This window comes from Peromyscus californicus, unplaced genomic scaffold (assembly GCF_007827085.1).
Source record: "Peromyscus californicus insignis strain IS unplaced genomic scaffold, ASM782708v3 Scaffold_1__1_contigs__length_55948999, whole genome shotgun sequence".
Taxonomy (NCBI): domain Eukaryota; kingdom Metazoa; phylum Chordata; class Mammalia; order Rodentia; family Cricetidae; genus Peromyscus; species Peromyscus californicus.
The window spans coordinates 53468648-53496146 of record NW_026294492.1 but is presented as its reverse complement, the minus strand read 5'-3'; the positions used below and the strand labels follow the sequence as shown (position 1 = coordinate 53496146).

Genomic DNA, 27499 nt, shown 5'->3' with positions numbered 1-27499 from the left:
GGGGGATTCTGGGCGGGGCTCCACCCTGACCACGCCCCCAGCCCCTCACTGGGGGATTCTGGGCGGGGCCTAGTTTTACTTCTCTGAGACAGGGTGGAGTTCCATCACCCAGGTGAAACCCGAATCATCCAGGAAGAAACTTGCTGGTGAATGTCCACAGATGTTTAAGTCACATTTCCAAATAACAGAAGAAACGCCCAGATGAGGATAAACGGGAAGTTTTTTTTTCTTTGGGGGGTGGGTTGGGGGGTGTTCCAAACAGGGTTTCTCTGTGCAGTCCTGGCTGTCCTGGAACTCGCTCTGTAGACCAGGCTGCTCTCGAACTCACAGATCCGCCGGCCTCTGCCTCCCGAGTGCTGGGGTTAAGGACTTGCGGCTACCATGACCAGCTCAGAAAAAAATGTTTTATTCACACACTGGAATATTACTCAGCCTCAAATAAGGAGCGTGGCTCTTCCATGCGCCACGCATGGGAAAACACGGGGAGAGAGAGTCGCTGTTAACAAGTAAAACTTTTATTAAATAAACTTTTCGTTTTTTTTTTCCTTCCAGACCAAAGAGAGGTGATTTGGCGCTGAGCCGCTCCTCGCACGCACAGGAACAGGAGGCAGGGGACGAACGCCCACACTTCCTCCCCGCCCTCCACCTTCCCCACCCTCTCTCCGCTGTCTCCAACGTTCAGTTTGAAGTTGAAATTTCACGAAATTCGTCGTAGCAGAAATAAAGCCCGTCGTACAAATCACATAGGGTTTCTCGAGTGGAGTATAAAAATGGTATTTACAGCTCGTAAACATGAACTAGGCGGCGTGCACGCCAGCACGCCCTCGGCGGCGACCCCGGGCCACGCGAACCGGGGCGGACACACGCTCGCACTGGACGGAGCACAGTCTCACCGTAGGAATGTTCAGAACAGGGGACGCGAAACAAGGCGGGCGGAATCCGGTGGGATATTTTTTTTCCTCTCTTTTTTTTTTTTTTTTGACTTTTTTTTTGACTTTTTTTCCTTTGTTTTGGAGCAGTCAACAAACATGTTGGTAGAAACGAAAAGCGATTTTTAAAAAATCGGTTTTTGCACTTTCTTCAACCTTAAATTTTTTTTTTTGTCTCTTTTGTTTTGCTTTTGGACTCGTCAGAAGGGATCCGGACCCCGCTCCCCCGGGTGGGATGTCCAAACTAACGACTCTGTGCTTTGCGGTGGGTACGTGGGCAGGGGGTAATGTACAGGGGCGGCTCCCCACCTCAGTCCTCCCAATCCCCCAGCTAGGAAACAGAAGCGGATTATCAGTGAACCCCCCACCCCCGCCCTGCCCTGTGGTCTGGAAAAAGACCACAAATGAAAAGTATCCGCGTGCGGAGTCCGCGGTGTCGGCAACCGGGTCTGGCGGTCAGTGTGGCCACGTCCGACTCGGTGGAGACCTTCAGTTCAAGGCTGGTGATTGGAGGGCGGCGGGGGTGGGGGAGGGACACTGGGGGATACCTGAGGGGCAGTGGGGGACACCTGGGGACAGTGGGGGGCGGGAGGCTTCCCCGAGGGAAGCTAAGGACACCTGGTCACCCAAGTAAGGCTGTGAAAGCGGGAGGGGGGGCGGCCCTGGACGCGGGCAGTGGCAGCAGCCGTGGGGACCCCAAGGACTGGAGGTATATGGTGTTGGCGGGGTCCTGGTTTGGCGTCCGGCGGGGGGCGGCCTCCAGCCGGCCTCGGCAGTCCTTGGTCCCGGGGAGTGGCCGGCTCGGAGCCACCGTTTGGCCCCTGCGGTTCATACTCCAAAAATACATAGTCTATGACGCGCTCTCGGGCGCGGCTACGGGGGGGAACGGGCAGTGGGGGACGGGACAGGGTACTGGCTGGCCCGGAAAGCCTCCCGGGCCGACAGGGGGTGTCCCCAAGTCGAGGGGCAGATGGTGATTGGCAGTGTAGGGACCCCTCAGACCTGGGCTCAGACTCCTGTTCCCCCACCGCCCCCCCTCCACACCACGGAGCATTCTATGCCCCATGTGGCTCTCAGTGGCTTTGGAATTGGGGGGGCCTGCGTGGGGGGACAGATGGGGAAGAGGGGTCACTGGGAGGGCTGGTGTCCAAACTTGGCTGTAATTTACATAGAAGTCCTGGGGTGGTTGGAAGTGGCGACCACTCAACCCAGGGAGGATGGAGGGGGGGCATTAGGGAGCAGTGGAAGGGAGGGGAGTGGGGCACAGAACACCCTGCTCCACTTCACGTTGGTCCTGGTAAGAAAACCCCGTCAGTTCCTGACCGTCACCGTCAGTTTGGGGACATTTATAGACTGGCTCCGCCCCAGCCCAGAGCAGAGATCCACAGGACACTGGGCTAAAAGTGAAGACCTGGCGGATGTGCTGGGGGTTTGTTCCTGATTGACAGGTTTCCTCATTGAAACCAAAATAAATAAAACCCAGATAACAAACAAAACACGCGGAAGGACTAGACACTGGTGCCCTCTACCAGACCCTGGGCCCTCAGGTGATCAGAACAGAGAAGGAAAAAGAAAGAAAGGAAGGAAGGAAAGGGAGGGAGGGAGGGAGGGAGGAAGAGAAAGAGAGAAAGAAAGAAAGAGAGAGAGAGAGAGAGAGAGAGAAAGGGGAAAAATCAAAAGTATTTCTGGGCTCTCTGTGGGTGGCGGCAGCGGGTGGCCGAGCTGTCCCCTCCCATGAGGCCGTGGGCAGTTGATTCCACCTTTAAAGTCAGTTCAGTTCCAGAGCGAGTGCTGACAATGCGGTCGATGGGAATCTGACTTTGGGGTTTTGTTTTTTTGCTTGTTTTGGGTATATCTGGCTTTTTGTTTGTTTGGCGAGATTGTGAGTGGCGTACGCTCTGGGTTTTGTGAACCCGCTGGGCATGTAATCAGAAGACAGGGCTCTCGGGGTCCACGGGAGCCGGTGGGGGCAGAGGTGGGGGACCGGAAGGCGGTGACGGGCTCCCATCTCCTCTGCTTCAGGTCTGGGCCAAGCTTAACTGGGTATTCCAAGTTCCAACTGTAGGGACCCAGGCCTGGGACGTGTGCTGAACACCTTTTAGGCTTCCCGGAGGGGAACAGCTTCACCGGATTGGATAGAAGCCCCGCCCATCACACCCTGCACCGACCCACACGCCCACTTCTGCATGAGCTTCTATTCATCCTTCAAAACCTTCCCTGGGAAGCCCCCCTGGCGGGAGCGCCTAGCTTTCGCTCCACCTCCCCACCCGAATCCCACCCTCTGTGCCACCCAAGCCGAAGGTGATGGGGAGGGGTTTGTCCCCACTGGCTTCCTGGAGCGTGAGCTTGGGAGGGGAGGGGGTGGACGACACCAGGGCTGGGCAGGGCACAGGCCGCCTGGCGGCTCACCTGGGGCCAGACCCACAGCGGGGGGGCTGTGGGCGTGGTCAGTACGGGTGTCCCGGGTCTTTGGGTCTCTTCAGCTGCACCTTCAGCCTCTTCATTCCGATCTGAAAGCCGTTCATGGCCTGGATGGCCGCCTGCGCGCTGGCCGGGTGGTCAAAGCTCACGAATCCTGGGGGGCAAAGTGACGGGAGCTGGTGAGGGGCAGGGGTCCCAGCTGGGTGTCACCAGACAGGTGTGTCCCTGGATGGGGGCCTCACTCCTCCCGCCTCACTCCTCCCGCCCTGCTCAACTTCTACAACACCATGTGGTTCTGAGGATTAGTCCAGACCTTATACAAGCCAGGCAGGCACTCCACCCTGACCACGCCCCCAGCCCCTCACTGGGGGATTCTGGGCGGGGCTCCACCGTGACCACGCCCCCAGCCCCTCACTGGGGGATTCTGGGCGGGGCTCCACCCTGACCACGCCCCCAGCCCCTCACTGGGGGATTCTGGGTGGGGCTCCACCCTGACCACGCCCCCAGACCCTCACTGGGGGATTCTGGGCGGGGATCCACCCTGACCACGCCCCCAGACCCTCACTGGGGGATTCTAGGCGGGGCTCCACCCTGACCACGCCCCCAGCATCTCACTGGGGGATTCTGGGCGGGGCTCCACTCTGACCACGCCCCCAGCCCGTCGCTGGGGGATTCTGGGCGGGGCTCCACTCTGACCACGCCCCCAGCCCGTCGCTGGGGGATTCTAGGCGGGGCTCCACCCTGACCACGCCCCCAGCCCCTCACTGGGGATTCTAGGCGGGGCTCCACCCTGACCACGCCCTCAGTCCCTCACTGGGGGATTCTGGGCGGGGCTCCACCCTGACCACGCCCCCAGCCCCTCCCTGGGGATTCTAGGCGGGGCTCCACCCTGACCACGCCCCCAGCCCCTCACTGGGGATTCTGGGCGGGGCTCCACCCTGACCACGCCCCCAGCCCCTCACTGGGGATTCTAGGCGGGGCTCCACCCTGACCACGCCCCCAGCCCCTCACTGGGGATTCTGGGCGGGGCTCCACCCTGACCACGCCCCCAGCCCCTCACTGGGGATTCTAGGCGGGGCTCCACCCTGACCACGCCCCCAGCCCCTCACTGGGGATTCTAGGCGGGCCCACTCACCGAAACACTTGCTCTGGTTGGTAGCCCGATCCATAAACACCTTGGAGGAGATGATATTGCCGAAGGGGAGGAACATCTGGGTCAGCTCCGTGTCTCCAAACTCCTGGGGGAGGTGGTAGATAAACAGGTTACAGCCTTCGGGACCTGTAGGTGGGGGAGAGAAAGACATAAAGCCCCCAAGGAGAGGAGGCGGACCCCCCCTGGGTTGGGGTCCAGTACTTGTCTCTGGCTGTGGATGCAGTGGGGGCTTCCCGAGACCCCCAGAGAGAATGGTGGGGAGCAGAGGTGAGCCCTGAGAGCCTTGATCCCTCCCATATGCTGCTCACCCAGCCAGTGCTCATCACAGACCAAACCCAGACACCTCCTTCCCCACCCTGAACCCCACAAAGCCGAGGTCTCCGCTTGATTGACTCCCTAAGCTCCGCGTCCTCCACTGCAGCCCTCCACCTCCAGGCCATGTACTGGAGTCAGGTGAATGGGGTGCTGGGGGGTGCTGGGGTGGCTCAGCAGCGACTCTGTGGGCCGTGTGCTGGTCTGACATTTCAAAGAAGCCTGGAGGCCAGGCTGGTGGCACACACCCGTCAGTCATCCCAACACTTGGGAGGCTGAGGCAGGAGGTTGCTGTGTTTATGGGTCTAGTGTAAGTTACACAGTGAGACCTAGTCTCAAACACACACACACACACACACACACACACACACACACACACACACACACACCTATACACACACACACACACGCGCGTGCAGAGAGAGAGGAGAGAATTCGTTCAGGGGTGGCTGTAGCTGGGGGTATAGAGGTTGTCTGTCTGTCTATCCATCTAGTTAATGTTGGGAGCGCGCCTGGGCCACAGTGCCCGTGTGAGGTCAGAGGACCTTTTGCATGGGTCCTTCACCACGTGGGCTCTGGGGATCAAAATCGGGTTATTAGGCTTGGTGGCCAGCGCCTTTGCGCCCGAGCCCTCCTTCCGGGCTGGAGTTGGAGGAGGGACTTCCCCAAGTGTTCTGGCTGTCAACAGTCAGAAAACGTGTCCTGCTGGTGGCTTTGGCCGCAAGATGTCTGGGAGACAGGTGTGGCCCGCGGTGGGGCAGGCCAGGGACTCTAGGTTCTGCACCCAGCTCCCGCACGCAGAGGTGCGGGCCCTCATCACAGGACACCTCTCCCCAGTGCCCTCCTGGTCCGCAGGCAGGGCGGGAAAGGGGGGATGCCAGGGACTTCGTGATGCCTCCCGGCCTACACAGGTGAGGACAGGACGCCTGAGCTGCAGATGGGGAAACTGAGGCACTGGTCACAGTGTCCAGCCAGAAGAGGATGAGAACGGCCTTGGGTCGCCGGACTCCGTAGGTCTGCTTCCTCCCGCATTCCCTCCACAGGACTGGCTTCACTGGGAAGGCCTCAGTTTACCCAAGATACCTCCTCGGACTCCGGACTCCTGTTTCCTCCCGCATGCCCTCCATAGGCTTGGCTTCACTGGGAAGGCCTCAGTTTACCCAAGATGCCTCCTCACACAAACGAGCACCAAAAAGGGGGTTTCCAAGCTTGTCCATAGGGGGTGGGAACCGCAAGGGCCGCCGTTCCATGGAGGGGCGAGTTCAGCAGTGCAGGTGAGGGCGGGGCTGGCAGGGGCCGCCTCACCTTCGCGCTGCTGCTGCAGGAGGTGCGGAGGCTGCGGGACGCCGTGCGCCACAGGCGCGATAGCCGCGGTGGGGTACATGGCTGCGGAGAGCAGAGGCGGAGCCGGGGCTGAGAGGTGGGGCCAGGGCAGTGGGCGGGGCCGGGGCAGTGGGCGGGGCGGGGCTGAGGGCGGGGCTGAGGGCGGGTCCGGGGCAGAGGGCGGGGCTGAGGGGCGGGTCTGGGGCAGAGGGCGGGGCTGAAATGAGGGGCGGGTCCAGGGCAGAAGGCAGGGCTGGGTGAGGGGCGGGTCCAGGGCAGAGGGTGGGGCTGAGGGGCGGGTCCAGGGCAGAGGGCGGGGCTGAAGTGCGGGTGGGGGGGCAGAGGGCGGGGCTGAAGTGAGGGGCGGGTCCATGGTGGAGGGCGGGGCTGAGGTGAGGGGCGGGTCCGGGGCAGGGGGCAGGGCTGAGGTGAGGGGTGGGTCCAGGGCAGAGGGTGGGGCTGAAGTGAGGGGCGGGTCCAGGGCAGAGGGCAGAGCTGAGGGGCGGGTCCAGGGTGGAGGGCGGGGCTGAGGTGAGGGGCGGGTCCAGGGCAGAGGGCGGGTCTGAGGTGAGGGGCCAGGGCAGTGGGCGGGGCTGAGGTGCGGGTCGGGGCAGAGGGCGGGGTTGAGGTGAGGGGCGGGTCCGGGGCAGTGGGCGGGGCTGAGAGGTGGGGCCAGGGCAGTGGGCGGGGCTGAGGTGCGGGTCGGGGCAGAGGGCGGGGCTGGGGGGAATTGGGGCCAGGGTTGAGGGCATAGCGAGGGCTGGGGGCAGGGCCTGGGGCTGAGGGGTGGGTCGGGGTGGAGGGGGGTGTATAGTGGGGGCAGGGCTGAGGGGCGGCGCTTGGGCTTGAAGGGTAGGGGCGCGGATGGGGGTGGGGCCGGGGCTGAGTCGGGCAGAGCAGGGATGTGGGAAAGGCCAGTTGGGGCCAGAACCCGGGGTCAAGGCACAGCCAGAGCAGGGTGGAGGGGTGGAGGGGGTGACTGGGACAAGCAGGGCAGGGTCAGAGCGGGGGCTGCACGGGGGTCTGAGGGCCAGGGCCAGGGCACGGGGCGTGGCCAAATAAAGATAGATCCGGAGTGGGCGGGGCCTTGCAGCAAACAGCTGAGGAATGAGGCCTTGGCCAGAGGGCGGGTCCGTGGCTGAGCGGTGGGCCCTGCGCCTTGCTCCATGTCCCTGCCCTGCGCTATGCCTCTGCTCTTCATCCCGGCTCCTCACCAGCTGTGGCCCCGCCCCCTTGTGCCCTGAGCCCACCTCTCAGGCCCTAGCTCTGCCCCTCATGACCTGGTCCCACCTCTCAGCCCTGGCCCCGCCTCTCAGCCTGGGCCCCACCCCTCAGCCCTGACCCCACCCCTCATCCCTGGCTCCACCCCTCAGCCCTGGCTCCACCCCTCAGCCCTGGCCCCCACCTCTCATCCCTGGCTCCACCCCTCATCCCTGGCCCCGCCTCTCAGTCCTGGCCCCACCTCTCATCCCTGGCTCCACCCCTCATCCCTGGCTCCACCCCTCATCCCTGGCCCCACCCCTCATCCCTGGCTCCACCCCTCAGTCCTGGCCCCGCCTCTCAGCCCTGGCCCCACCCCTCATCCCTGGCCCCGCCTCTCAGCCCTGGCTCCACCCCTCAGCCCTGGCCCCCACCTCTCATCCCTGGCCCCACCCCTCATCCCTGGCCCCGCCTCTCAGTCCTGGCCCCGCCTCTCATCCCTGGCTCCACCCCTCAGCCCTGGCTCCACCCCTCATCCCTGGCCCCGCCTCTCAGCCCTGGCTCCACCCCTCAGCCCTGGCCCCCACCTCTCATCCCTGGCCCCACCCCTCATCCCTGGCCCCGCCTCTCAGTCCTGGCCCCGCCTCTCATCCCTGGCTCCACCCCTCAGCCCTGGCCCCACCCCTCATCCCTGGCTCCACCCCTCATCCCTGGCCCCGCCTCTCTGGTCCCACCCCACCCTCAACTCAAAGGAGCAGGCCCACCCACCTAACGAGGTAGGGCGGGAGTGGAGGGCTGGGTTCTGAGTGGCGTTAGGCCATAGTGAAGAGAAGGGCTATGAGGGACAGGGGCGTGGCCATAGCAGGACGGGCAGAGCAGAGAGGGTATAAGGGTGGAGACCCACAGGGGAGTGGGGGCTAGAGCTGAAGACAGCCGGGGTGGGGTCATGATGGAGAACAGGGCGGTGGCTAAACGAGGCAGGAATGGAACCAAGCCTAAGAACTTAGCGGTGGGGCTCCGCCTTGGGGCGGGTTAAGGGCTCATGGCAAGGCACTGGGTGGGCATCTCTCTCAAGAGGTGGGGCCGGATTCACAAAGTTGGGCGGGGCTGTGTATGGATGACGCCAGGGGCAGCCCTGGCTTTGGAGGAGGCGGTCAGGCCCTGACATGGGGACGACGGGTAAGGGGCGCCAGGCTCGAGGGACTGTGCACATTCCTTAGGGTGGGACCCCAAGCAGGAGTAGAGGGTGGGACCCTGAGGGGAGCGGTCATGGTGGGCATAGGCTTGACCAGGACTGTCGAGCCACAGGGTCGGGGCTGCCTCTACCTGTGTACTGCTGGACTCCGGAGAAGGCAGGATGGAGGGTCTCTGCCACCGTGGGGCTCTGAGCTGTGGGGCAGAGGACGAGCTGAGCCCCGACATCCACAACCACCCCAGTCCCCCTCCTGTGTTACCCCCTATGGCAAGTCCGAGAAACAGATGTGCATCAACTCGCCCAGGGCCCCCGGAGAGCAGATGACGGAAACCGTGTGCCCATCACCCCGCAGCCCCTGACCCTGCCCTCTCGGCACCCAGGAAAACCCCTTACCTAAGAGTCATCTCCCACACCCCATCCCCCGCCCAGACCCCCGCCCCAGCCTGGGGGGATCCCCGAGTGTCCTCCATTAGCACGCAGGGCTGGCGGCTCAGACCCACCTTGCCCCACTTTTACAATGTCCAGAATCTTAGCTGGCCGTAAAGAATGAAGTCAGGTGCCAGGGCTCCCAGGTCATCTCAGCACTTGGGAGGCGGGGCAAGAGGACTGCCCTTAGTTTAAGGCCAGCCAAGGCTAAGGAGTGACTTTAGACCAGCCTGGGCTACACAGGGAATTGAAAGCCAGCCTGGACTACATAATGTGACCCCCATCTCAAAGAGCAAACAGGGAGAGGCTGGGGCCTAATATTGGCCGAATGCCCCTCCCCACCCCGCATCCAGCCTTTGACGTCAACCTGTCCCATTTTTCCAGTTCTGGAAACCAGTGAGATTACTGAACTGGATTTTGAACCCAGAACCTTCCCCGTACATGACTCTCACGTAGCCCTCCTTCCCCAGCCTCTTCCTGTGCTCACACCTGCCTAGACGCCCCTTGTCCTGCCCTGCCATGCCCAGGATGTCGTGCTGTGGGGACCTAGGTATGTCCCCCAGTCACCGCGCCCACTCCAGGCACTGTCCTACGCTCTCGGGCACTCTCTCTCCCAAGTTACCTGGGTAGGGGACGAGGCCATTGGCATACACAGTCTCCAGGGCGGGGTGGCCCCCAGGGAAGGGCAGGACACCTGGGAAGCCATTGGGAATGGGCGTCACCAGGCCAGGAACGGCGGCAGTGCCCAGCAGTGGGGGCGAGTGTAACCCTGAGGAGGGGAGAGGGTGAGACATGGAGTGGGGGCACCCAGACACGGGGGGGGGGGGCTGCCCGCTTGTCCTGAGGCCTCCCGGAAGCTGCTCTCACCGGAGGTGGGGGCGATGGGCGTGGCGGGCAGACCGTTAAGGCTGACGGCGCCAATCTGCTGGATGTGGCAAGGGGGGAAGGCTACGCCGGGGCTCAGGTAGCTGCCGGAGGTGGACAACACTGTCGTCTGCTGTTGCATGAGCTGGGGACAGAGACGCTGTGAGTGGGACCAGTCCCACCGTGGCTCAGGAGCAGGGGTGGGGGAGGATTCGATGGACGTTACAGCTAAAGCTGGGGTCAGGGCTCAGTCAGGGCTCAGCTTGGGATCGGGGCTCAGTCTGGGTTCAGGGCTAAGTTAGAAACTGAGGCTCAGTTGTGGATCAGGATTCAGCCTGAGACTGGAGATCAGTCTAGGATATGGGATCTGGGTCAGCACAGGATCTAGGCTTGGCCTTGACCCAGAACTAGGTTTAGAAAAAGGACTCCAGATTGGGGTTGGGTCTGCCCAGGAACAAGACACAGACAGAGATTGGGGCTCAGTCTGGGATCAGGGATCAGGCAATGATCAAGGCTGAGTCAGGAGCTCAGCTGACGTCAGCCTTGAGGATTTAGCCAGAGCTAGACCAAATGCAGATTTAGGGACGGTGAGATCCGGGCTCCAGCCATTTGGGTCAGAATGAGTGAGACATTAGTATTCTGCCCATAGTCAGGGTACATCTGGGATTAGGGTGGTGGCTGTGTTTAGGACTGTCAAGATCTGGGCTTTCAGCCTGGACTGCAGCTCAGTTTACCCTGCTGGGCCTGAGGCTCAGCCCCATCCAGGACAGGATCCTGGGTCAGAGAGAATGAGTGATGGGGAGAGGGAAAGGTGGGGCGGTGGGGCTGAGTCCCAGACTCAGTGCCCACATGCTAGGGCCACTCACAGCCTGGGCGTAGGCACTGTAGGGGCTGAAGGGCAGGGTGAGGGATGGCGTCAGGATGCCCAGCTGGCCAACCATCTGCTGCATGCGCCTCAGAGTCCGCTCTTTGTCCGTGTCTGCGAACTTGACCACCAGGCTGGAGGAGGCCCCCTGTAAGGACAGTGTGTGGTGTCGGAAGGGCAGGGGTAGCCAGGACTCTGGGAGTCCCCGTGGACGAGAGTGGAGGTGCCAGCCGTGAATGAGTCCACATCCAGAAGAGCCAGGACCATACAAGAAGTGCATAGGGCTTGTCATCCTGGGCCTGGCGGTGTGGCGACATGGCCATAGGGTCTGCGAGGCAGCCACAGCCATGGTAACGGTGGAGCATGCAAGTCCAAGGTTAATGTCTGGTACAAAAGTGTGTGTGTGTTGGGGGAGGGGGATTCTAGCTGTAACCATATCCTCAAAGGCAGGGGGGGAGTCCAGCAGCCAGAGAGGGAGAGCGGAAGAGTTTGGGGGGCGCATCATACAGCCCACACCTGGGACATGATGGGTGACTGCGCCAATCACTCATGCTCTAGAACTAAGATCAGGGGTCAGTATATGAGGAACTGGGGCCCAGGATCCAGAGTTTAGTTCAGGATCAGGACTCAGCCAGGTCCTTTCTGGTAATTGGGCCCAGATGCTCCCAGCCAGGCTTGCAGACACCTCCTTGGACAGACAACCTGCTCCTTGGCTTTGGTTGTGAGGGAGTCAGCCTAGGAGTGACCTGAACCTGCCCAGCCACGTTAGGGAGAAAGCCGCCGCTGTAAGGCTGGGGATTCCATTTCCCTGTAGTGATGCAGACTCCTGGGGACCCTCCCTGGGGGATAGACCACAGCCATACCTGGGTGGTTCTACATCTTGGACACCTGCTTCCCACTCCCTCTTGGCCTCATGGGTCCCCAGGACCCCCATTATCTCCATACAGTTTCTCCAGACCGGCCCTCATCCTCCCGGTGGGGACCTGAGCTCGGCTGCCCAGCCAGGCTCTCAGAATCTTTTCCTTTGCCCCCTAGTGACCGTGACATAAAGGACCTATGCAAACGGCCTGGCAGCCCCCCCTCACTTGGTGCCCAAATGTGGCTCCCTACTGCCCTAGAATGGAGTCCTTGGTCTCCACACATTGTCCAGCCAGCCATTGGTCCTGCTCCTTAGCCTGTCACCACCACAAGCTAAGACCACGATGCACCAGGACAGCGTCTGGTCACACAGCCCTGACGCAGCCTTCTGCCCTCCCGTCTGATGCAGTCTAGGAAGGTGTAACACCATTGCTCCCAGCCGCCCTAATCGGTCCCCCCCCCCCCCCCGCCGCTGTAGCAGGGGCAGTTCTCACTCACCGGCATGGTCTGGCTGCCATGCAAGGCGTGAATGGCCGCCTGGGCCTCTGTGTGGGAGGAAAACTTCACGAAGGCACAGCCTGGGGGAGAGGGAGGTAGAGGTGAGGGACAGACCGAAGGACGTAGAAGGTGGGAATAAAGGGGAGACGGAGCCCTTGATTGCCACTCACGAAAGACAGTAGACATGGGAAGGCCAAGGTGGCCTGGACAGACCAGACACACCACCATCTCCCAGGGAGAGACGGAGATGTCAGCAATGAATTCAGCCAAACAGAAAAAAGTCGGTCATCCACCTCCACCTATGTACCCACATTTCCATCCCTCGTCTCTCTACCCACCTACCCACTAATCTGTCGGTCTGTCTGTCTGTCTATCCATTCATCCACCCACCCAATCCATCCACCCACCCATCCGTCCGTCCGTCCATCCACCCACCCACCCGTCCATCCATCTGTCTATCCGGCCGTCCATCCATCCACCCACCCACCCGTCCATCCATTTGTCCATCCATCCGTCCACCTACCCACCCACCCATCTGCCCATCTGTCCGTCCATCCATCCATCTGTCCGTCCGTCCATCCATCCATCCATCCACCCATCCATCCATTTGTCCATCCATCCACCCACCCACCCATCCATCCATCCGTCCATCCGGCCGTCCATCCATCCATCCATCCACCCACCCATCCATCCATTTGTCCATCCACCCATCCACCTACCCACCCACCCATCCGTCCATCCACCCATCCATCCACCTATCCATCTGTCTGTCCATGTGGCCAGCCAGCAGGAAGTCAGTTCCGCTGCCAGCGACTGTGTTGAGACCCCGACAGTCACACACACTTTCAGATGCAGGCTTCGCCCCAGAAGTTCCCGTTAGAACGACTGAGACAAAGGTTTGAAGAGTCAGTCACCAGCTCTGACCTCCAGGGTGCAGAGGGTGAACTGGGACCTGTGGTCATGGCAGCTGGTCAGATAGACGGACACACAAAGTCATGTGGTGGCCACGGAGGCAGATGCAACCCCGGCCAGGGTCATATACCATGGATCCAGGGCGGGACCAGTCTGCCAGTCATACAGATGGACAGACAGACACTTGAAGACAGACAGAACTTGAGACACTCAGGGAGAGAAGCTGAGGGGCTTGGGCCATGGTCTGGAGGACCAATCTGCCGGGACACAACAGCCCTAACTAAATAGACACTCAGGTGGGGCCAGGGATGACCCCGCCCTCCCATAGACCTGACCCCTTCTCCGCAGCCGGCCCCTCCCTCCCCCTCCAGCCCCTCTCTTTTTGCAAGCTGTAGTTAAAATAGGGAGCGACAGGGACTAAGAAGCCCGGTGGGCGGTACCAAGCTCCTACACTTACTGCAGGGGTCCTAATGACAGCCTTGTGCACATCTCCTCTCCCCACCCCAAGTCTATCCGCTGTCTTCCCTCCACTTCAGGACTAGGATATGAAAATCCTCAAGGCCTGGAGAGATGGCTCAGAGTTTAAGAGCACTGGCTGCTCTTCCAGAGGTCCTGAGTTCAATTCCCAGCACCCACATGGTGGCTCACAACCATCTGCAATGAGATCTGGCGCCCTCTTCTGGCCTGCAGGTGTACATGCAGGAAGAACACTGTGTACATAATAAATAAATAAACATAAATAAACATAAATAAATAAATAAATAAACACAAATAAATAAATAAATGAAAGAAAACGAAAGAAAATCCTCAAGAATGGTGCAACCTCAGCCCTCCCCACAGGTCCCTGCCATCACCCTCCTGACCCACCCCACCCGCGCTACCCCTTCCCACAGGCCACGCCCACCTCAGGCCTATCTCTTCCTCCCCTCCGCGAGGCTCCGCCCCACCGCCTGCCAGTCACCTTTGCTGCTCCCGTCGGGTCCTCGCAGCACTGTGCATTCGTCGATGACGCCAAAGGGCTGGAAGAGCCTGAGCACGTCTTCCTCCGACTGCTGCTTGTTGAGCATGCCCACGAACAGCTTCCGGTCCCCTGTGGGCGGAGCCCCGGCCCATGGCCCCGCTGAGCCCGCGCTAGCCCTGCAGACCCTCAGCCCTGACCTGAGCTGCCCCGGGACCTTTGCTCAGGCCGCCCTGCTGCCTGTCGCCCGGGGTTGATGGAGAAGGGAAGGGAAGCAGAGACACTGAGGGGGCGTTAGGGAGGAAGAGATCGGAGACTGGGGGACAGTCAGAATCAGGAGAGAGCGCGCGCTACAGGAGCGTGACAGGGACTGGCAAGGCTGGGCTTTACCGAGCTCCTACATATACACGAGGTCCCCACAGCCTTGCCCACACCTCTCCCCACATCCCAAGTCTGCAGCCTTCGGGCACCCGTGAGGGAACGGGAAGGGTGTGGGGTGTCTGAAGTCTGGGGAAGCAGCCGGAGCCCCGACCCTGAGGCTGCGGACAGGACCTGCTGCAGAGGCCACGGCCACGGGGAGATTACTACTACCTCCACGGCTCTCACTGTCGGCCGGCTTCACCTGGATCGGGCGCGCCATCTGTGGAAAGTGGGGGACATAGTCAGGGTGGCCAGGGACCGAGTAGGGCGCGGGGACCTTCTCTAAGCTCTGCCAGGCACCGGCTGCCCACTTTTTCTTGGCACATACTCAGGCAATCAAACCCAGGGACAAAACTAGGCCCGCAAACTCTTAGCTAGCCTTCAAAACCCAATGACAGTTATCCTCAAAACAGGACAGACTGTCTTTGGAAATGGCGGGGATCCCCGAGCTCTGTGCGTCAATTTCACATTGCCATTTCTGTCTTCAAGAAGTCAGTTTGTTTCTGAGCCCTGTGTCTGGACTTGGCTAAGTGACTTCCTCCGGCAGAGAACATGCTGGAAATGAAGCCACAGCTGTGAACTTCATGCTAGAGAGCTTGTTGCTCTCTGGACACAGAGTCCAAGTGTGCCAGCCTGGGCTAGCTGCTGATGACTCCCAGGAGGACTCCTTTGAAGAACTTAAGTTGCCTTCGCTGGCCTGGGGAATCACGAACAAATAAAATGTTTGGGAGTGTTAGTTACTGGGCAGTAGCTGACTGATACCTGAACCCACTGTTCTGGACTCTTGTGTGTCCCACCCCAGAAAGTGGCATCTGATGGTATGGCTCCCCTGCCCCACACAGCCCCGAGGACAGACTGGAAAGGGGCTGCACGTCTGGAAGGCCGTTGTTTGCATCCCTTGGTAACTGGATGAGTCCCTCCTCCTGACTGGGAGACTCACTTGGGTGAACTCCTACTCGTCTCCCCTTTCCTTGGGGGTCCTCAATGCCTCCTGCCTCTACTCTGTCTCCCTCCAGACAGGGGGAGGGAGTGGAGCTTAGCGACACCCCACGCTAGGGGTAAGGAAGGAGGGGACCAAGAAGGCCCAGGAGCCAGGAGTGGGGTCGCCACCAAGTCAGATCAGGCTAGCCCCTTCACACGCAGCCCTGTGACCTCAGGGCTAGGATGCGCACACCTGACTGACAGTCCTGGACCAGCCCAGTGACCCTCGCTCCCCCCACCTTGGCCTCTTCCCCTCCAGCGCTGCCCCCACCTGGCTGTGAGCAGCCCTCATAGTGCACCCCACCCCTCTCCTCTGCCCCCTTCACCCCTCCCCCCTGCTCACCTCTCCCTTCTCCCACATCCCTCCCCTCCCGTACACCCCTTGCCTCCTGCACACCTCTCCCCTCATGCACACCCCTCCCCCCTCCAGTGCATTCGACTTCCTCCGGGCCCCTCCCCTTCCGGAATCCTCCTCTTGCACCCACTTTGGGAGCCCATCCCCTCCCCTCCTCTAAGACCCTCCGGGGGACTCGCACTACCTGCCTGGACCCTGCCCCAGCAGCCAGCCAGATCCTCTCAACCCAGCCCCCCCCGCACCCCATCCCCTCTGCACCTGGGTACCACACCCGACCCCGGGGTCGGGGAGGGAGGCGATTTGAACCGGATAGTTCCGCTTCTGGGGTCAGGGCAGCGAGGGGTGTAGGGGGACGAGGCAGGGGAGGGGTCCCCCAGATCTAGCCTCCTGGTCCCCCACGGCCCCTCCCACACGCCCCCGCCGGCCCTCCCCCTCCACCATCCTCTCTAGCACCTTGGGCAGATGAAGATGGGGTTGCCATGGCAACGCTGATTCACCCCGCGGAAGCCGGCAGTTGTCGCTGCCATGGAAACCGCCTCTTCGGGCCCCTCCGAGTTCAGATCTCGCGGCGCACAAAAGAGATTTAAATATAATCTTTTAGAGATGAGGGAGGAGGAGGGGAGGGGAGGGGAGGGGAGGAGGGGTGCGCCCGGTTCTGTCGCCATCACCCCATCACCGACCTTGGTCTCCAGCGCTCCTGGGGTCCCCCCTCCACCCCACAGTGACGGAGAAGGGACCACGGAGCGCCCTCCCAGCCCGCACCACGTGCCTCCGCTGAGCGAGCGTCGGAGCTGGGTCTCCCCCCCCCCCACTCCCCGCCTCCCCCCATCTGTCCCACCCAGGTGCCCGCCCTCCCCCCTGCACCTTCTGCAGCTCCCGTCTCTGCCCCGCTTCCCGCCCCTCCTTTCTCTTTACTTCACCCAACACCATTTCCTGTTGGATAAGGTCTGGGGGCACCCCAGGGAGGACCCTCACTAGTGTCGCAGAGTGGGACGCCACCACCAGAAGTTGCCCACTCCCACAGAGGAGAAAATCTTTGGCGGGTTTTGAGGCAGCAGTAGGAGTTCTGTGGGGGAGACCATGTCTCCCGCTGGAGCCGGGTCTCTGTTCGGGACCCATTTCATCTCTGAGCCCGGTGTGTTACAGACGGGGAAACTGAGGCCTTTGGACAAACTGAGGCCCCTAGCTGGGGCCCTGCAGGTTTCTTCCGCAGTTGGAAGATTCCAGAACCAGACGTCCGTGGAAGCCGCGGAAGAGAGAGAACACCCCACTCAGGCGGCCACGGCCCACTCTCCCCTCTCACCTGGACACCGCGAACCCCTCACCTACCCTGAACCCCGCCATGGCGCCTTAGTGCCGTGACTGCAGTTACAGCCTCTCATCGCAGCATTAAAGGCCTCAGCCAGAGTGCCCTCGCGGGGACCCTCCCTCCCAGCAGCCCTCCCCTGCCCCTCCTCAAAACTGACGCCTTCCCCAGTGCTGGGGGGATGGCGGCTCGCCCCCAAACCCTCACCCTTAGCCAGTCAGATTGACGCCCAGAGATGGGACCAGAACCAGAGCATGCACCCTCAGCTAGACGGATGAATTACGCCACTGGGCTGCAGAATACTACACAGACCAGAAAAAGCGCGGGAAGACGCTTTTAGTCGGGGAGAGGGCACAATGGGGGGGGGGGGGGGGTTCTGGGAGCCGCCCGCGTGGTGGTGGGTGGATCCTCCACGAGTGCGCACCGGTGCATGCGTGACCACGGCGGGTCCCCCAGGTGTCCCGTTTCACTCTTCACCCTGTTACTTGTAGCAGAGTCTCTCCCTGATCCTGGGACTTTTTATGGAGGTTCTGGGCTGGGACGTGGTCTCCACGGAGGGGACCGCTGTCAGAGAACCCTGCCTAGACCGGTGAGGGGCGGCACAGCACCCAGACGCCTGACAGCCAAGCAAGGCCTCTGCTGAGCATCCGCAGGCAGGTGGCCTTCCCTCTCTGAGCCTTAGTCTTCCTGTCTGCTGGGCCAGTGTGGCATGTGGAGAAACTGAGGCCTGGAGGTTTGTAGCTGGACGCCAACCCCTATCTCAATGAAGACAGACGCAGAATGGCAAGGCTCTGATGTATCCTGTTGCAGTGTGGCAGAGGCCTCCCCCGCTGTCAGTGCAGGGCCACGTGGGGTCCTCTGTGCCTGTCCCCCGCAGTTGCATCTTTGGGTGGGGACTCGCGGTGGGGGGACATGGCTGCAGTCCCGCACACTCTAGAATGCCCGCCAGGGCGGCTGGATGCGGAGTCTGGAACATTCTGAATCACTCACATCCAGCACTGGCAGCGGAGTCTAGAACATTCTAGATCGCCAAGCACTCATCATGCTGCAGGTTCCCAGAGTCCCTCGGGCGGCTAGCCTCCATTCCAGAACGTTCCAGGTCCTTAATTTCCACGGCTTCTGGTCTTGAGTTTCAGAATGTTCCAGATACGCAGTACAATGGCAGTTGGCTCCAAGTCTAGAACGTTCCCCATCTTCGCTGTCCCACACCCTGTGGCCATGAGACGCTTTCACATCACACGTCAGTTTCTCAGATTAAACGACATCAGCTCAGAACTTTTGAGTCCCAGCAGCAGGACAACACTCTCCAAGAGGCCCACAGGAGGTGCGAGCCCTGAGGGGGCACTTCGAGCCACCACCCTCAGGGCTGCCCCATCAGGCCCCACAGTTGTGTTTCTAATAAAGTTTTATTGGCACATGGCTGTGCCCGTGGGGTAATACATGCCTGACCGAGCACGGCATGGGTGCAGCCACAGGCACTGTGAATATCAAAGTTTCCAGTCATTACAAGGTCTGTAAATGTGAAGTTAACTTTGACACTGGATTTTAGGGGGGGACCTGTCCATTTAGAACAATTCGGAACATGACTCTCCTGTGTCAATCATGGTTGTGCAGTCCACGGGCCACTGAGAAAACTTCTACCCTGAGCCAGGTGTGGTGGCACACGCCTTTAATCCCAGTACTCGGGAGGCAGATGCAGGCAAATCTCTGAGTTCAAGGCCAGCCTGGGCTACATGTAACAATCATTGTGCACAAACTGATGAGACCATAAGAAACAGTATATGAAGAGTGAGCATGGAGGGGTGGGATGGATCCCTTTGACTGGGAGGTAGTTTGCTCAGCTGTGCTGGGAACCAGGAAGCCATGGTCTCCTCACCAAGCAAAGAGGTGGTGGGGTGAATGGATGACTGAACGGATAAATGGATGGATGGATGGATGGATGGGTGGATGGATGGATGGATGGATGGGTGGATGGACAGATGGATGGGTGGGTGGGTGAGTGGATGGGTGGGTGGGTGGATGGATGGGTGGATGGGTGGGTGGGTGGATGAATGGATGGGTGGATGGATGGATGGATGGATGGATGGATGGATGGATGGATGATGGGTGGATGGATGGATGGGTGGGTGGATGGATGGATGATAAGTGAATGGATGGATGATGGGTGGATGGATGGATGATAGGTGGATGGATTGGTAGATGGATGGATGGGTGGGTAGATGGATGGAATTGTGTGAAAGGGAATGTCTGGGGCTGAGGAAATTATGACTTGCTCAAAGCCCATTCAGTGCACATAGGAGGAACTGACTCTTCCTTCCACACTCACATATAGAAACAAGTGTGATGTGCACACTTGGAATCCCAGAGCCAGGGAGGTAGAATCAAGCGGTCTTGTTGGACTCCCTGACTATCCCTGCCTCCTTCCCAAGCTGCCTCCGAGTTTTAAAGAGCCACGTGGACGGTCTTAGGTAGATGTGCACATGCACACCCACCTGCTCACAGAGTGGCTTTGTACCCACCTGACCCGACCCCCATCTGTTCTTCCCACGTGGTTCCCATCTGCTGCAGATGCTCCAGTCATTGAACATCACCCACCGTGAGGACTTTGCCAGAGCTACCCCAGTGCCAGCGTGTGCCCTCGAACCCCCAGAACTGGGAGCTAAATGATCTTGGCTTTGTAAAGTCCGCAGCCCCAGGTGTATTATTAGAGTCCCATGAAACATCAAATGCATCCTTCATGTCTCTGGTGGGGGAAGGAAGGCTTCCGTCTCTGTGGCCAGAAGACCCTGCCACTCCCTCTCCTCGTGCCCCGTCCCCTTCCTCCCCATCTCGAGTCGTTGCCTCTGCTCCAGCCCCAAGGGTGGCCTGGACCCTTGCCCAATGCACCCCCGGGGCCTCTGTGAAGCAATAGAGGTGCATTTCTGACCAGGTCCGCTGTGCTGCCTATGACCATCACTCCTGTGACACACAGAGCCCAGCATACAGCAGGCGCCCAATAGATGCTCACACTTATGCCCCTTTTGTTCTATCTGAGTCCATAGGTACAGGGAGGCCCAGCCGAGCCCCCCACCCCGGCTGTGAATGCCCCTCCGCTCCATGGACGACTCACCCCCGGCAGGGTCTTCTGTTCGTGCAAGGCCGTCTGAGCTTTGATGGCAGAGTCCCTGGCGCAGTATGTAAGGAAGGCACAACCTGGTGGGAGAGACAGCGTGTGAGAGGAGAAGGACCCCAAGCCATGGACCCAGAGGGGCAGGGGAAGGGAAGCCCGGGCACCCAGGATAGCGGAAATTCCCACTGTGGTCCAGCTACATCGTGGTTATTCAGCCTTAACCAGAACTGAGGTTCCGACACTCCACAGGATAAAGGGGCCTTGAGGCCGCTGAGCCAATTGCAGAAGGCCGCACAGTGTGGATTCCATGAAAGGAAATGCCCAGAACAGGAGAAACCAGACACAGGAAGTGGATTTTGGGGTGCTGAGGGCTGGGGAGAGGACAGGGAGTTGGAGTGTAAGGGGATCAGAACTTCAGGCTGGGGAGACAGGACATACTTTGGCGACCTCAGAGCTGGGGAGGTGGAGGCAGGAGGATCACTGGGGCTCTGGGTTCAGAGAGTGTCGTGGATGGAGCCTGGAGGCCAGTTCCCGAGCAAGTCCTCTGGACTGCACTTCTGGCACAGGCCAGAAGACTATGATGTGGGGTCCTCTCTAACCTACCCAACCTGCTCTGGGTATGGAGCCCACCCCCCAAGTTAAAAATGCAAATCAGATGTGGTTTGACCGGAACACGGGGTTCCATGAAAATGTCACCCAGTTGATAGATGAATGATTGACACGTGGGCGTGTTCTTCCACGTGGTGAACTATTACACAGCCATGAAAAGGAAAGCTGCGTGTCCCACCCCAGGAAGGATGGACTTCAGGCTCCTGAGCTCGGCAGAGGATGCGCAAGGAGCATGGCCGGTGCTGCTGAGTCCTTATTTGGTCATTGGCATTGACAAATTCACACACAGGAAGGGGAACGGTGGGTGCTGGGCGGAGGTGGGTGCTGGTCAGAGGATGGAGGGGAGTTAATGCTTCACAGGGGTAGTTTTTAGTTTGGGAAGATGGGACCCACAGCCAAGCCATGCGCTCACAGATGGCACCAGCTGGGGAACGTCACTATGACTGGCCCTGGCTGTATTATTTTAACTGACTTTATTATTATTAGTTTTTCGTTTGTTTGTTTTTTTGTTTTTTCCTGAAAGGGGGTTTCTCTGTGTAGCCCTGACTGTCCTGGAACTCCCTCTGTAGACCAGGCTGGCCTCGAACTCACAGGGCTCTACCTGCCTCTGCCTCTGCTGGGGTTAAAGGCGTGCGCCACCACCATCACCTGGTCTCTAAGGCAGGTCCACCCTGCAGCCTGGAACTTGCCACCATTGACCTCAGCACCTGGGAGTTCGAGGTCATTCTCGGCCACAGAGAGAGTTCAAGACCGGCCTTGTATCAGAGCCCCAAAGGGAGGAAGAAGAGGGAGGGAGAGGGAAGGAGGGAGAGGAGGGAGAGGAGGGAGGAAGGAGCAGAAAAGAGAGAGGAGGGGGGAGGAGGAAGGAGGAGAGAAGAGGAGGAGGAAGGTGAGGGAGGAGGAGGGAGGGAGGGAGGAGGGAGGAGGAGGAGGGAGTGAGGGAGGAGGGAGGAGAAAGGAAAGAGGAGGAGGGAGGAGAGGGCAAAGAGAATCGCCCCTGCAGTCCCGGGGCCGCTGTCCGCGGTGCTGAAGCGCATCTGCCCCCCCCCCCCCCCATCCCCGGAGCCCTGATGGGAGGGTGTGTCCTGGCGTGCTGCTGGCCGAACCCCAACACCAGGGATGTCACCCCACTTAGAAAAGTCGTTCCTCTGTCCGGGCGTTAGGAGGTTCCTGGGCGCCGACGCCCCTAAGTCTGGGCACCTTGGGGACACAGTGGCTAAAGGCCATGTGCGTGAAGGTGGGGACCGCAGTGAGTGTCCCCTCACCTTGGTTTCCGAGGCTGGAGCTGGGGCTGACCGACTGGGCCCCCCATCTGAACTCAGTGCCGAGTCACGTGCCCGCTCCCCCCCCCACCTCGGCGACGGAGGTTGGTGTTCTTTCCCACCCACTCAGAAGGAACAAGACCCTGGGCGACTGGGCGGCCCTGAGCTTCGCAGGCTGAGGGAGGAACAAGGGCCCTGTGTAGAGGAGACAGACAGACACCCGGAGCTGGGGGAGTCTGGGGATCAAAATGGAGGAGGCCACTAAAGTCGGAGCCCTGGGGAGCCATGGGGAGTTTCTTCCTCGATGTTAATAACCCCCGCCCCAAACTACCATGAAGGCTGGAGGTGCCACTGTAGTCAGAGCTTCAGCAGAACCTCCCAAACTGCTCAAGAGTTACACACCGCTGAGTGCTGTATGGACCAAGGCTCAGAGAGGCTAGCACCCTCCCCAAGACACACAGCAATCAGAAACATCTGCCTTTGAGCTGGGAGTCAGGGTGAATGGCTGAAGGATTCCTGAGGCTCAGAAAATTCCAGAATGTTGGAGAGGTCTGCATTCAATGTTTTTAGTATCTATTTACCTATGGGGGCCCCGGCATGCCTATGAGGGGCAGAAGGACAACTTGTAGGAATCTGTTCCCTCTGGGGACCCACAAGGTACTGGGTGAAGGTTGTTATGAGCAGCCCAGTTGTGCTGGGAACTGAACTCAGGTTCCTGAGGTGAGCAATATTCACTCTGAGCCACTGAGCCATCTCTCCCAACCACCTTATTTTGGAAACTGGCTCCTGGTCAACTCTGTAGCCAAGGCTAGCCTTGATTGATGATCCTCCTGCCTCAGCTTTCTGAGTGCTGGGATCACAGATGCCCCACTGAACACTCGAGTCATAGCAAGAACAATTTCCTGTGACTCCACCCGGCCCCATCCTGTCATCAGGAAGACAAGCTGAGTGGCCTCCATTCACATCTGTGAACACATGCTCACCCCACCCCCCGCCCCGTTCATTCTCCATGAAGTAGCAACCAGAGATGCCTGTGATCACCAAGTCATGTCTCTCCACCCACAGCGCTCCATCACTCCCACATTCCTCAGGGCCAAGGCCTAAGTCTGTCCTGCCTGTCTCTTCCCTCTGCTCCTCCAACAAAAGCTCCTTCCTTCACCAGGACCTGAGCAGGGATTGTGGTCAACCTGGGACATCATTCCTCAGATAACAAAATGAAGCCTTCACCCCAAACCTGTGAGAATCCTACCTCTGCACTTCCTCAGGGTCTGCATGAGCCCCATTTCAAGTGCTCCACACTTGACCCAGGGGAAGGTATGGTGACAATTACTACACCTCCATGAGATCTGGGGACATCACCCACCCACACACCTATCCCTCCATCTACCCACCTACCCATCCATCTACCTACGCACCCAACATCCATCCACCCACCCAACATCCATCCATCCATCCATCCATCCATCCATCCATCCATCCACCCATCCACTCATCCATCCACCCACCCATCCACCCATCCATCTACCTACCCACCCAACATCCATCTACCCACCCAACATCCATCCATCCATCCATCCATCCATCCATCCATCCACCCACTCATCCACTCACCCACCCATCCATCCACCCACCCATCTACCCATCCATCCACCCATCCATCCATTCACCCATCCATCCACCCATTCATCCATCCACCCATCCATCCATCCACCCATCCACTCATCCGTCCACCCATCCACCCATCCATCCCTCCATCCATCCACCCATCCACTCATCCGTCCACCCATCCACTCATCCATCCATCCATCCATCCACTCATCTGTCTACCCATCCACCCATCCATCCCTCCATCCATCCACCCATCCGTCCACCCATCCATCCAACCATGCATCCATCCATCCATCCACCTCCATGCATTTTCCTCAAGCAAAGCCAGTCCCTTCCCTCCAGCCTGTGTCCTGTCTCTGATGCAATCCTGACCGCTCCAGCACACAGTAGCCTCCTCCCTGTGGAGATTTCCCAGGGCCTTGCACCTCTGGGCCTTCAGAGATGCTGTTGTCTGCCTCAAGAACACTTTTCTCTACCTGCAAATGCCTCTAGCCTGAACACTGGAGCATCGCCCACTCTGTGAGCCCAGGCCTTGTGCCCAGAGTTCATTAAAATCCACACCACCCTGTATTCTTTTCCAGCAGTTTCCTCTGAGATGTATGCTTCCAGGACCTTCTCTTAGGCAGCTAGGGAAACCGAGGCACACAGCTGGATGGTGTCTCATTTGAAGCCATCAAAGTGTCTCAAGAAAGCACCTGGTGTGGCCCCGGGACAACAGCTCCTCCCACACCTGTGCCAGGCCATGTGTCCCCAAGGCTGCTTGTCGCCTGGGCTCCACATCCCCTCCTCCTGCCATGACAGCCACTGCTGCTCCCATGGTAACAGCAGGCCAGCCCCCCCCCCCCACACACACTCTGCACTGTCCCCCAGAGTGTGCCAATGCCGTCATTAACATGGAAATGCATAGGGCATGTAGGGCTAGAGAGACCCCGAAGGTGACCTGTCCTCCCTCAGAGGTGGGGGCAGAAGGCCCCCCCATGTCAGCTCCCAGGTTCTACCTTGAGCCCTGGTTGAGGGAAGCCCTCACACTCTGGATGGCTCCAGGGGGGGTCACAGAGGGTCCATGGGCCCTCATCTCCTGCCCCTTCTCTGCGTCTCTCTGCAGCATTTAGGGACCTAGTCCGCCCTAGGATCCCACCCCTGCTGTTATGGGTTATCTTGAAGGTGTGAACAGAAACAAAGCCATTTGAAATATTCTTCTGTGCAAGAATTCCAAGTTCAGTCCATTCTGTCTCCATTGTCCTGAAGCCCAGAAAGGGACAGCCACTGGTTGACAGAAACATAGCAGAGGCCCAAGAAGATCTACCTCTCTTGAGCCAGGGTCTCATGTAACCCAGGCTAGCCTTGAACGTGCTATGTAGCTGAGGATGACCTTGATCCTCCTGACTGAGCATCCCAAGTTTCTGACTGACAGGCGTGTGTGCCACCATCCCTGCCTTCAAACACAGACTTCTTTCTGTCAAGATCCTGAGCCTTCCTTTACTGGCCTGTGGGATCCCCACCTCCTCACTCGGGTGGGGCCTGGGAAACGGTGGACCTCTAGTCACTGGCAACCGGACCCTCCCTGGACCCTCCGCCCGCCCAAATTCCCACCTCCTAAGCAATGTCCCAAAATCTGAAGGCCCCCAGGCCACCACATCTACCAGAAAGAAAATAACTCCGGTCCCCGGGCCTTGCTGCCCCACTGTCCTTTCTGGAATTCCCAGGGGAGATGTGGAGCCTCCCACTCTAGCACCCGTGTGTGATCCCGGAGACCCAGGCCTCACCACTGCCCCCCAAGCCCCGACTTGAGGTGCCATGCAGGCAGCCTTCGGGTTCCCGTCAGAAGTTTCTAGCAATGAGTACTTAAGCCAGACCCTGGGCTTCGGGTCCAGGTCATGGGTGGGAATTAAACCTCCAGTCTCACGTGTTTGAGAATGAGGTCGGTGGAGAAAAGCACTGGAGTGTGAAGGAGTTCCCTCCCTGCCATGGAGCCAGACCAGCCTCAAGGCCAGCTGGCAGCCCCGGGACTGTGCATTCGTTCATCTCTCATTCACTCATGCATTCATTCTCTCATTCATTGGTCCATCCATTGACTCGCTTGTCCGTTCATTCATTCACACACTCTCATTCATTCCATAGGCGGGTACCGGCCCATCCGGGGGAGCCCCCACCTTCCCCCCACCCCCAGGGTCCGGCCGGGGATGGAGACTGTGGTCTCAACCTTGGGGGTCCCCCAACACCTGCCCTCAGAGCTCCTCAAAGCCACCAGATTCAGACACTGGGGCCTGGGACGGAGCAGAGTGGGGCGACCCTGCCCCCCCAGAAGCCTCCATGGGAGGGGGAGCCAGGTTCTTGAGCCACCTGCCGGCGACGCCACCCACGCGCGTCCTCGTCACCCGGGATCTGGAGTCTGCCCAGCGGACCTCACATTCATTGTCTCGGCCTCAGCTCTGGCTCTGCCAGGTTCCACTTGAGCCCAGGGTGGGCGCAGGGGATCAGAAAGATGGCACCACCCAGAGAGGGCTGCCTGGGTCCCTGCATCCCCTGGGCCTCAGCCTCAACCTCGCGCCCCCCACGTCTTTGTAGTTACCGCTCAGCCCCGGGTCCTGGACATGTGTCCGGCAGCAGCCAAGCTGGCCCGGCTTTGTGAGCAGGAATCCCGGTCCGAGGTGGGAAGTTCCCGGCCCAGCCAGAGAGACCCAGAGCGACGTGGTGGGGGTGGGAGACCGGCAGGCAGGGGTCCCCGGAGCTCCTGGCACAGGGCGGGAGGGGGGGTTCTGGGAATGGGAGGGAGAAGGGGAGAGAGAGGAAGATGCCTGGGGAGAGGAGGGAGATGGAGGGAGATGACGGAGAGCGATGGAGGAGGAGGGAGTGGGGAGGAGGGAGGGAGAGGGGGCGGAGGACGGGAGGGGGCAGCTGGATCGAGAGCGGCACCCCCAGGGCGGAGGAGGGTGCAGGGGAAGGTAAGGGGGTGCTAGGATGCAGGGGTGCAGAAGGAGAGGTATAGGGGAGGGATCCAGAGGGTTCAGGCGCAAGGGAGGGGTGTAGGGAATTACGGGGGGGGGGGGGTGCAGGTGTAGAAAGAGAGGTACAGAAAGGGGCTCGGGGTGCAGGAGGCAGGGTGCCGGGGTGCAGGGGTCAGGTGCAGGGATGCAGGGGCGGGTACGGGGCGCGGGCGCCCACCTTTGTGCACGCCGGTGTGCGGGTCCTTGAGCACCGTCAGCTCGTAGATGCGGCCGAACTGCTCGAACAGCGGCTTGAGGTCCTGTTCGTGCAGGTGGCGCGGGATCTGGCCCACGAAGAGCTTGATGGCGTCCAGGTCCTTCATGCCGTCGGGCCGCGCCCCGGGGCGCTCGGGCCCGCTGCCGCCCACCGGCCAGGCCCGGGCAGGAGCTGCGGTGCCGCCGCGTCGCTCGGTCAGCGGCCCCGCCCGCGCACGACTGCTCCACAGCGCTTCCCGCGGCCGCCTCGGGAACTGCAGGGGCGGGTGGCGCCCGCCGGCGGAGGGGAAACTGAGGCCCAGAGGTCCTGGAGGTGTGGGAGGCTGCAGGCTGGACGTGCACATCAGAAAGACTGACAGGTCTCCCCACGCTGGCTCTGACATTCTTAATGTGTCCGTCACCAACAGCCACGAGATAAGCCCCGTTGCCAGGTGCACTGGGGAGACTGAGGCAGGAGGATCTGGAGATCCGGGCTAGCCTGGGCTACATGGTAAGAGCCTGTGTCGAGACAAAACAAGCAGCCACAGATGGGGACGGTGGCTCTGCAAACAGAAGGTGAATAATGAAAGCCAGCCTGTGACGTGGACACAAAGGACTAGACAGGGGCAGGGGGATGACAGTGGAGGGCAGAGAAGCTGACAGGCCATTCAAGGAAAGAAGCGGACGCCCAGGCTGGCCCTTGCAAGCAATCCTCCTGCCTCAGTTCTTGAGTCCTGGGATGACAGGCCTGCA

At 60.2% G+C, this 27499-nt stretch overlaps 1 protein-coding gene across 8 annotated transcripts; it reads right to left on the bottom strand.

Annotated features, from left to right (window-relative positions):
- Positions 1 to 390: 390 nt before the first annotated feature.
- On the bottom strand, positions 391 to 26974 carry Celf5 (CUGBP Elav-like family member 5). 8 transcript variants are annotated; one of them, XM_052747038.1, is made up of 12 exons: positions 26730 to 26974; positions 20086 to 20168; positions 14503 to 14554; positions 13918 to 14046; positions 12045 to 12124; positions 10690 to 10836; positions 9827 to 9968; positions 9582 to 9728; positions 8665 to 8727; positions 6121 to 6201; positions 4486 to 4629; positions 391 to 3504 (listed from the first exon to the last, which is right to left on the bottom strand). In XM_052747038.1, exons 1-12 carry the CDS (start codon positions 26872 to 26874, stop codon positions 3377 to 3379), a joined length of 1341 nt encoding a protein of 446 aa, XP_052602998.1. In that variant the 5' UTR covers positions 26875 to 26974; the 3' UTR covers positions 391 to 3376. The 8 variants fall into 8 exon arrangements, with proteins under 8 accessions (XP_052602998.1, XP_052602999.1, XP_052603002.1 ...); XM_052747039.1 differs by having other exon boundaries at positions 14506 to 14554; XM_052747042.1 differs by lacking the exon at positions 26730 to 26974 and adding an exon at positions 26137 to 26352.
- Positions 26975 to 27499: the final 525 nt, after the last annotated feature.

Bases quoted from the DNA above. Each gene is read 5' to 3' on its own strand.
- Celf5 (XM_052747038.1), bottom strand. From the start codon at position 26,874: ATGAAGGACCTGGACGCCATCAAGCTCTTCGTGGGCCAGATCCCGCGC. The intron at 8,728-9,581 runs GTAACTTGGGAG...TCTGCCCCACAG, and splicing joins TGGCCTCGTCCCCTACCCAG to CTCAGAGCCCCACGGTGGCA. The intron at 4,630-6,120 runs GTGAGGCGGCCC...CCCCACCTACAG, and splicing joins CCTGCAGCAGCAGCGCGAAG to GTCCCGAAGGCTGTAACCTG.